This window comes from Salvelinus sp. IW2-2015, unplaced genomic scaffold (assembly GCF_002910315.2).
Source record: "Salvelinus sp. IW2-2015 unplaced genomic scaffold, ASM291031v2 Un_scaffold845, whole genome shotgun sequence".
Taxonomy (NCBI): Eukaryota; Metazoa; Chordata; class Actinopteri; order Salmoniformes; family Salmonidae; genus Salvelinus; species Salvelinus sp. IW2-2015.
The window spans coordinates 72,819-83,273 of NW_019942627.1; the positions used below are offsets into that span (position 1 = coordinate 72,819).

Below are 10,455 nucleotides of genomic sequence, written 5' to 3' on the forward strand. Positions count from 1 at the left end.
CTGAATGTAGCATTAGGCTACCTGAATGTAGCATTAGGCTACCTGAATGTAGCATTAGGCTACCTGAATGTAGCATTAGGCTACCTGAATGTAGCGTTAGGCTACCTGAATGTAGCGTTAGGCTACCGTGTAACCAGTGGCAATATTAGGTAGAGACCGCCTGTGTTTTAAGTTTGTACGCTCCGACAATCGCTTTCATATAGGCTTGTTCTGCACATCAAGCCCCTTTCGTTTTTTTTTTGTGTGAACAGTTTAGGCTACAAACCTTTTCAGCAACGTTGCTCTTCTAGTCTGAGAGAAACCTCCTGAAATGACTTGATATTGAGAATATGTGTGGTTTCTTTGTGTGACTGACTGACTGACTTAAAGGAGACATCTACAGATGGAAATGGTTGCTTTTTTATAAACTCTTAATTTAGGTCAAATTTAATGAATTGGGGAAATTCGATTTTGGTTTGCCGGGGCCTCCCACAAACAAAGAATATAATGTGTTCTTATTCTGTCCTGAACCATTGAAAGACTCTCCATCTGTAGATGGCATCTTCCCTAACTGTTTCTCTTTCTAAAAACCTCAGGCTATATTCCTTTTTTCCCTTTGTCCTTTTTAAAGAAAATATGACAAAAATAAATAACATTAACTTCTATCCCTAGGCGACCCATCTCTGTTACAGAATTAATGTACAATTTAGTATCACCGAATTTATTTTGTTTTTACTAATTTCTCTTATGCTTGCAACAAATGGTTTTGGTGAGTAACAATTCACTCAACTGTAGTAAGTATAGAAACTGTCATGTCCATATTTGTCCAGTCATTCATTCCATCATATCATGTTCCCAAAATCACAACGAGGTACATGACCTTTTTTGGGCTAATTTTTTCCCAAGTTAAAACAGACAAATCAGCAACGTGAAAACAGCTCTCTTTTTTTTCTCTAAAAACAAAAAAACTGAAAATTGCTTGTTATTTTGTTAGCTCGTTTTTTTGGCATATAAACAAAAAAATTACTTGATATTTCGGTTTTCACATGTGGGTGTGGTTAAATGTGTAATGCCTGTCATTGGGCAAATGCACAACCTACACTTCCTGTCCCTTCAAAATAAGAGTACACCTTTCTAAATGCATTCTATTAATCTACTATATATTAAATCATCAATTTAATAGCTATTTATGTATTTATTAATGTCAAGATAAAGCAAWATTTCTCCATTTCTATTTAAGATTATAAGATAGTCACAGTAATGATTGTGTTTATTGATCTATTAATGAACTGATGTTACTGTAACTGTTCAGCTAACTGATATGTCCTAGCTCACTAGTTATTCATTGGTAYTCTAAGCATCCTCGACTATTACTTCTGAAGAGGTATCATTTCAGAATGAGAGGTACTGTAGTTCCGCATGAGAGGTAGCTCTGCTGGTATTGGTATTCTGTCTGTTGAGGGCATGGAAAGGAGAAGAGTGGAGAGTTTCAGAGAATTACATAATTCAACAGAGCCACAATGAAGAGGTAGAGAGCAGGGTGAGATTCAGATTACGAGCCAAAGGCTTGAGGCTACAGAGACTTACAAATGACAGGCCAGTCCACCACTCACACCCCTGCAGTACACTCCTCTCCGCGCCCCCTCCCCTGTCTGCCARGTACTGACTCACATCCCTGCAGTACTCTCCTCTGTCTGCCACGTACTGACTCACATCCCTGCAGTTCTCTCCCTCTGTCTGCCACGTACTGACTCACAGCCCTGCAGTACTCTCCTCTCCCCCTGTCTGCCACGTACTGACTCACTTCCCTGCAGTACTCTCCTCTCCCCCTGTCTGCCACGTACTGACTCACAGCCCTGCAGTACTCTCCTCTCCCCTAACATGTAGGGGAGATCTAGGTCTGTATCAAACAGCTGTCTCAGAGTAGCATTGCACTAGTATTAGTGATCAGGTCCCCCTTGTCATGTAAATCAGTAGCTGGAGCTGCTATTTCATCGCTGATAACATCTCTCCTCTCCTCACTCCTCACACCCTGGTCAGTCCCCTTTAAAACTGAACTCCCTTCCACACCCCCCTGGTCCCCCAAGTTTTCCCGCCCTTACTGACTCCTCACACCTCTGTCAGTCCTTACTTGACTCCTCAACACCCTGTCCAGTCCCTTACTGACTCCTCACACCCTGTCAGTCCTTACTGAACTCCTCAACACCCTGTCGGTCCTTACTGACTCCTCACACCCTGGTAGGTCCTTACTGACTCCCACCCGTCGGTCCCTTACTGACCCTAACACCGCTGTCCGGTCTTACTGATTCCTCAGCACCCGTAGGTCCTTACTGACGTCCTCACACCCGTCCGGTCTTACTTAGGAAAAAAAACCTCCCGCACGCTGTCTGGTCCTGTAGCTGACTCCTCGCACCCTGTCCGGTCCTTACTGACCTCCTGCGCACCCTTGTCGTCCCTTACTGACTCCCGCACCCTGTCGGTCCTTACTGACGTCCTCGCACCCTGTCGGTCCTTACTGAATCCCTCGCACCCTGTCGGTCCTTAACTGACATTCTCTCGCACCCTGTCGCGTCCTTACTGACTCCTCGCACCCTGTCGGTCCTTACGAACTCCTCGCACACCTGTCGGTCCTGTAACTGACCTCTCGCACCCTGTCGGTCCTTTACTGACTCCTCGCACCCCTTCGGTCTTACTGACTCCCTCCACCCTGTCGGTCATTACTGTACCCTCCACCCTGTCGTCCTTACTGACTCCTTCGCACCCTGCCGGTCTTACTGACTCCTCACACCCTGTTCCGGTCCTTTACTGACTCCTCAACACCTGTCGGTCCTTAAACTGACTCCTCACAACCCTGTTCGTCCTTACTGACTCCTTCACACCGCTGTGGTCCCTTACTGAATCCTGTACACCCTGTCGGTCCTTACTGACTCCTCAACACCCTGTCGTCCTACTGACTCTCACGACCCTGGTCGGTCCTTACTGACTCCTCACCCTCCTGTCGTCCTTACTGACTCCTCAACCCTGTCCCGGTCCTTACTGACCCTCACAACCCTGTCGGCCTTCTGACTCCTCACACCCTGTCGGTCCCTGTACGGAACTTCCCTCACACCCTGTCGGTCCCTTAACTGAACTCCCACACCTGTCGGTCCCTTACTGACTCCTCACACCACTGTCGGTCCTTACGCACTCCTCAACACCCTGTCGGTCCTTACTGACTCCTCACACCCTGTCGGTCCTTACTACTGCCTCCACACCCTGCCGTCCTTACTGACCACTCGCACATATTTCTTGTGCCACAGTCAACAAACATAGTGTAGTAATGTCCAATAGTTTTATGCAGACCCTAAAACTCATCAGTATTGGCAATGCTTTCATGGATATCAAACATTGTTCAGAAAAGAGGCTTACTTTAATACTTGAATTGTAGTAGTGCTACAATTCTACTAGATGGCAGTATTGATATGTAATTAACTCCTGAGTCTTATTGAACACTGTTGGTATATCTTCAAGTTGTAATAGTCACATGCTACAAGTACTGTGATAATGCTGAAATTGCTGCTCTACCAACAGTACGGTAATGCAATATCAAAAAGTATAACTAATAAATAATTTATTAAGAAGAAATGTAGATGACCAGTGACACTATTAAAACATAGACTTTGTATCATGCCTTTTAATGGTTAAATACATTTCCCTCCCCCCCACCCACTAGCCCATCCATATCCTGCTTCTACTGTCCTTGTTTCCTCTGTCCTTGTTTCCTCCATTCCTCGCCTCTCTTTCAAAGCACATCAGAGGAGGAGGCCTGAGGGGCGGAATCTTCAAATCCTTTGCCCCAATGTGCTTTGAGAGAGTGAGGGAGTGGGCGTGATACCCAGTCCAGACACGACCCCTAGACTCTAACCCCCCATTGACACTTGTTGGACAGATGTAAGCAATACGGTTAAAATTCTATCAGAGGTGTAAGGTGGAGCTCTCGCCATGTCACCACCCATCAATCACTCTCGGGCTAGGGGTTATGTCTGGACAAGGCCTGTGTATCACGGCTTCTCGCTCGCTCAGGGACTGTCTTTTAAAATGTTACTAGCTGTCCGGTGTCCTTGTTTACTTCATTCCTCAACGCCCTATCACAGCACCTTGAATTCCTCACCTCCCTATCACAGCACCTTGAATTCCTCACCTCCCTATCACAGCACATTGAGGGAGAGCGTTGAATTCCTCACCTCAGGCCTGTTCCTCTGATGTGCTTTGAAAGAGAGGTGAGGTATAGAGGAAACAAGGACGGAGGAAACAAGGATTGGATAGCTAGTGGGTGAGTATATGACCATAAATAAGGTTTTTAATGGGTAAATAAACACTAAGTTACAAAAAATATCTTCTAATCGTCAATCTAAAATAGAAATGGAGAAATGTCTTCATCTTGGCATTAATCAGTGGTGGGAAAAGAACTCAATTGTCGTACTTGACTAAATATAAAGATGTTTTTTAAAGGAAAATGACTCGAGTGAAAGTAACCACGTAAAAATAAGTCTAAAACTATCTTGTTTTAAATGTACTTAAGTACAGTGGTGGAAAAAGTACTCAATTGTCATATTTAAGTAAAAGTACAAAGTAAATGTGATACATCAAATTCCTTAAATTAAGCAAGCCAGACAGCACAATTTWATTTTTTTGTTTTATTTCGGGACAGACCGGGACACATTCCAACACTCTGACAGTATTTGTCATTCCCTGTCTGCCTATTGGCTAAGCCCTTGTCATTCCCTGTCTGCCTATTGACTGAGGCCATCAGTCATGTTCCAGTTGTTGTGCCCAGTCTCCTGATCATAAGAGCTGGACAGCAGATGGGCCATGCATGCATCCACAGCTGACGTCCTCCAAGCGCTGACTGAATACACCAGAGATCCCAGGAATCCCTGTGGACAACCAGACAGAATGGAATGGAAGAAGAGCAATTTGGTTGCAACAAAGTTACACACTGCCAGGCTTCTATAGATCAGCCAGGCTTCCATAGATCAGCCAGGCTTCCATAGATCAGCCAGGCTTCCATAGATCAGCCAGGCTTCCATAGATCAGCCAGGCTTCTATGGATCAGCCAGGCTTCTATGGATCAGCCAGGCTTCTATAGATCAGGAAGGCCTGTGTTAATATGTTAACTAGTAGCAGGTATTAAAATGGAAGATCTACCGCTCAATGTATTTTTTTATATGACGTAAGCTATAGGCCTAATACATTATCACTGCATATTGGCTTTGCTTGAATTGCCCTGCCAATGCATTGTTATTCTGACAATTTWWWAAAATTATATTTCAAAATCTGAGGTAGGATATATGATCACACCGGGTAATAGATCCGTTGTTGTATTACTTATAAAGAACAGCCGAGTGAGRATACATTTAAATAATGTGCTTTTTATTTTGTATTTTACTGGACGGATGATGCCTGCATCTGATGATCAGTCTCAGCGGAAGGAGCAGCAGACTGACTTAAGTTTTAGATGGTACGAGATAGACGGCAAACCAGATGTCATTGTTTTCAATGACAGCACGACGGCAAATGCCGTCAGCCGCCACGGCAGACTGAACTTGCCACCAGAGTTGAAAATATTTCAACTTTTGCCGTCTGCGGAGGCGTTGATTTGGACTGTTTGTTTACTGAAATCACCATAGCAACTCATACGGTCGTGCTGGCTTGCTTTTTCGCCGTCAGCCTCTTTCTTGCCGACTGGTATGAAGGTTTTTCCATCCCTCTTCTAAACGCAGTGAGGGTCCGCCTCTCAAAGTCCCTCTGTCCTCCTTTCCTCCACTGACGCTGGACAAAAAGGGACACCGTCTTCCAGCTGACGGCGAAACTCGAGTCGCACCGCATTATTTCTGCCTCATGGACAAATTCACGTTGTTACTCCTATGAACAGAGAAAGTGAAATATTCCTCGATATTAAGAGACCCAAGCCTCTAATAACAACACAAGCCTATAGAGACACTTTCCTTCTCGTTCATTACAGCTGCAGGGCTGATAGTAGCTTGAGTGGAAGTAGGGTGAACGCACATTTTATGGTTTATAAAAGTGTTGACAGTACTGAATAAGAACTGAAACATGAAGTCACTCATAAAAACAGCAGCTCTTTGCTGTATTCGTTGATAGTCTCTGTCTAGTCGTGGTTTTTAAACGTTTTACAGCTCACAGTATCCACTGTAGCTTTCGTTTACACCTGCTAATATACGTTACTGAACGGTCATCTGAGCCATCTGATTGGCCAGCGGTAGGCCTATAGTACACTTGATTTGTTCTCTGGGTCCACCGGGAAGGAAGAGTTTGTACCTTCAGACACATGAAATGGTTCAAAATGGCAACAGTTGACCTACCCGGCGGCGCAGTACAGCTGAATCGGGTGCACCTACCGGCAACAGCCCGAGATGAGTGAATAACAAAATAGGAACAGGCTTTATCGTTGCGTTTTTTACAGAAATGTTTGCCGATCGACTAGGGGWTGCCTTGGAGATCGACCAGTCGATTGCGATTGACYGCTTGGTGACCGCTGCTGTAGAGGATGTATTCCGGTCAGCCTTGTCACAGCACTGTTCCTTACTAGTTCAGTAGTATCCTTCCATCCCTCAATTTCAACCTTAAATAGTCCCTTTACATTGAGATCACATCAAACYATAATAACTCATTTTTATTGCTTTTGTTTCTCCTCTCATTTTGTCTATCACCCTTGTTTGCTTGTGTCTAACACCACTACGCTTGAGTTTGTTTTGAAGAGGTGTTCAAATAGCCGCTTCATCTGTATCATACTTTGTCAGTCAGGCAAGAGATGTTGTTTTGTCTTTCTAGTTTACCAATCTTTTGTCAGCTAGACTGGTGCTTGGAGCTGAATATCTAGCTGACAGTAGATGGGCCTTCTACACAGCATCCTTTTTCACTCTGCTCTGTAGTCTTGTCTGTTGTAATCACAGGAGGTTGGTGGCACCTTCATTTGGGAGGATGGGCTCGTGGTAATGGCTGGAGTGGAATCAGTGGAATGGAATCTTTTTTTWAWWTTTTTTACCTTTATTTAACTAGTCAAGTCAGTTAAGAACAAATTCTTATTTACAATGACGGACTACCGGGGAACAGTGGGTTAACTGCCTTGGTCAGGGGGTAGYACGATAGATTTTTACCTRGTCAGCTCGGGGATTCAATCCGGCAACCTTTTGGTTACTYGRCCAACYCTCCAACCACTAGGCTACCTGCAGCTCCKCGAGTTTGATGCCATTCCATTGTCTCTGTTCCAGACCATTATTATAAGCAGTTGATCATCTCAGTCAAACGTCAGTGTGATATTGTTGTGCCATCCTCTCCGTTGTAGAAGTGGAACTCCGTCTCCCAAGAGAACGTCAACGACACGGTCACCTGCCATCAGAGGAGGCAGAGACCGGTTCACTGGAGAGTCCTACACRGTGCTAGGTAGGTAAACACACTCTTCCCTCTGCCCCAGGCACACACACACTGTGCTAGGTAGGTAAACACACTCTTCCCTCTGCCCCAGGCACACACACACCATGCCAGGTAGGTAAAAAACAACGTTACCACATCACTGTGCTAGGTAAACACTACCAACCTTACATGTATTTCATGTGCCATGTATTCCTATAGTGGGCAAACTGTCAACTGATTCATATCTATGACTGGGTAAACACAACCAACCCATAACGGATGTCGGGTAGCTAGGCCAATAGGGCTGCTTACCCAGACACTGAATAAACAGCATGTTCAATAAGTACAGGATTAGGTATAATCTGTGTCTGAGATGCCAGCCCATTGTGTAATTAGGTGTCTTGAGACACACCCAAACACAGAAGTCTCTACCCACGTAGGATAGTTATTAGTGACCCACGGGGGATTTTATTTGGGGTTTCAAAGTTTTCTGGACAATTTTTATTTTACATTTTTATTTTATCAGCAGTCTCCAAATTATTTGTAATTATGTTCTGGCCCCCTGACCATCTGCTCAATTAATAAATTGTCCCATGGCTGAATCTGGTTGATGATCTCTGATTTTATATTAACATAGTGAGATATTTTGGGGGCGTTGTTGACGTGAAACTCAGAGCACATTTGTCTAACATCTGTTGATTCTATTGGCACACTAACTGAAGAGAAACATTTTATAATCAGCTAATTATTTAATCATATAATATCCAGCCCTAGGTGACACAAGTATGGACTGTGGTCAACACTACTGGTATAATATTATAATGATATACACTATATATACAAAAGTATGTGGACACCCCTTCAAATMAGTGGATTTGGCTATTTCAGCCACACCCGTTGCTGACAGGTATATAAATTGACCACACAGCCATGCAATCTCCACAGACAAACATTGGAAGTAGAATGACCTTTTCTGAAGAGCACAGTGACGTTCAACGTGGCACCATCATAGGATGCCACCTTTCCAACAAGTCAGTTCGTCAAATTTCTGCCCTGCTTCAGCTGCCCCAGTCAACTGTAAGTGTTGTTATTGTGAAATGTCTAGGAGCAACAACGGGTCACAGAACGGGACCGCCGAGGGCTGAAGCGCATGCCTCGTAAAAAATAATCTGTCCTCAATTGTAACACTCACTACCGATTTCCAAACTGGCTCTGGAAGCAACGTCAACACAAGAACTGTTCGTCTGGAGCTTCATGAAATGGGTTTCCATGGCCGAGCAGCCGCACACAAGCCTAAGATTACCAAGCGTCGGCTGGAGTGGTGTAAAGCTCACTGCAATTGGACTCTGGAGCAGTGGAAACGTGTTCTCTGGAGTAATGACTCATGCTTCACCATCTGGACAAATCTGGGTTTGGCAGATGCCAGGAGAACGCTACCTGCCCCAATGCATAGTGCAAACTGTAAAGTTTTGGTGGAGGAAGAATAATGGTCTGGGGCTGTTTTTCATGGTTCGGGCCACTTAGTTCAAGTGAAGGGAAATCTTAACGTTACAGTATACAATTACATTTTAGGCTATTTTGAGCTTCCAACTTTGTGGTAACAGTTTGGGGAAGGCCCTTTCCTGTTTCAGCAMGACAATGCCCCCGTGCACAAAGCTAGGTCCATTCAGAAATGATTTGTTGAGATTAATGTGGAAGAACTTGACTGGCCTGCACAGAGCACTGACCTCAACCCCATCGAACACCTTTGGGATGAATTAGAACGCTGACTGCGAGGTCAGGCCTAATCACCCAACATCAGTTCCCGACCTCACTAATTCTCTTATGGCTGAATGGAAGCAAGTCRCCGCAGCAAWGTTCCAACATCTAGTGGAAAGCCTTCCAGGAAGAGTGGAGGCTGTTATAGCAGCAAAGGGGGGGACMAACTCCATATTAATGCCCATGGTTTTGGAATGAGCTGTTKGACGAGCAGCTGTCCACATACTTTTGATCATGTAGTGTAATATAATATATTGATAATATAATCTCCCCCCRCAGGTGATACCAGTATGGACTGTGGTCAACACTACTGGGAGGTGAAAGCRCTMAAAGACTGTAAYTCCTARAGTGTTGGYGTCTCCTACAGGAACCTGGGAAAGTTTGACCAGCTGGGTAAGACCAACACTACGTGGTGTATCCACATCAACAACTGGCTGCAGGCCTCCTTCGCTGCCAAGCACAACAACAAGGCCAAGAACCTGGACGGCACCGTACCTGATCGCATCGGAGTCTTCTGTGACCTGGACTCAGGTGGGTTTATACAGTATAGTATAGGGGTTATTCAACACACTTACACTACGAGGTCCGGAGCCTTCTGGCTTTTCTGTTCTACCTTATCATTAATTACACCCACATGGTGTACCAGGTCTAAATCAGTCCCTGATTAGAGGGGAGCAATGACAAAACGCAGTGGAACTGGCTTCAAGGTCCAGAGTTGAGTATGAGGGGTATATAGTTTAGTGGACGTCACTGTACCTGCCTGCATCAGAGTCTAACGTGACCTGGACTCAGGTGGGTTGGTTTGATTTTACCAGGTAAGTTGACTGAGAACACATTCTCATTTACAGCAATGACCTGGGGAATAGTTACAGGGGAGAGGAGGAGGAGGGAGATGGATGAGCCAATTGGAAGCTGGGGATGATTTAGGTGGCCATGATGATATGACGGGAGTCTTGTGGTCTYTATCGTCCAATCACAGAGCAGATACAAGTCACATGATCCTCCAGCGCACCATGACGACACCCAACAGCAGATCACATGACTTGCTTCTGCCCCGTGATTGGATGATACAGCAGTTATCGAGAGGCATCAGGTGTTCGCCAACAGATCACGTGACTTGCATCTGCTCTGTGACTGGATGACACAGTCCTCAATGCTGTATGGCATGAGTCGTTTGTTTCCCCCCTAACTCTGGTATGTACACAGTGTTTCCCCCCCTAACTCTGGTATGTACACAGTGTTTCCCCCCTAACTCTGGTATGTACACAGTAACAGTGTTTTCCCCCCTACTCTGGTATGTAA

The 10,455-nt window shown here is 44.9% G+C and overlaps 1 protein-coding gene across 4 annotated transcripts in view; it reads left to right on the forward strand.

Moving 5' to 3' along the window:
* LOC112069003 (FSD1-like protein) overlaps window positions 1-10,455 on the forward strand; it is an 80,737-nt gene that overhangs the window by 58,882 nt on the left and 11,400 nt on the right. For 2 of the 4 annotated variants that reach the window (XM_024136255.2, XM_024136257.2), the window contains 2 exon segments: window positions 7,328-7,425; window positions 9,433-9,684. In XM_024136255.2, the coding sequence (XP_023992023.1) occupies window positions 7,328-7,425; window positions 9,433-9,684 (350 nt within the window). 4 annotated transcript variants of the gene reach the window in all.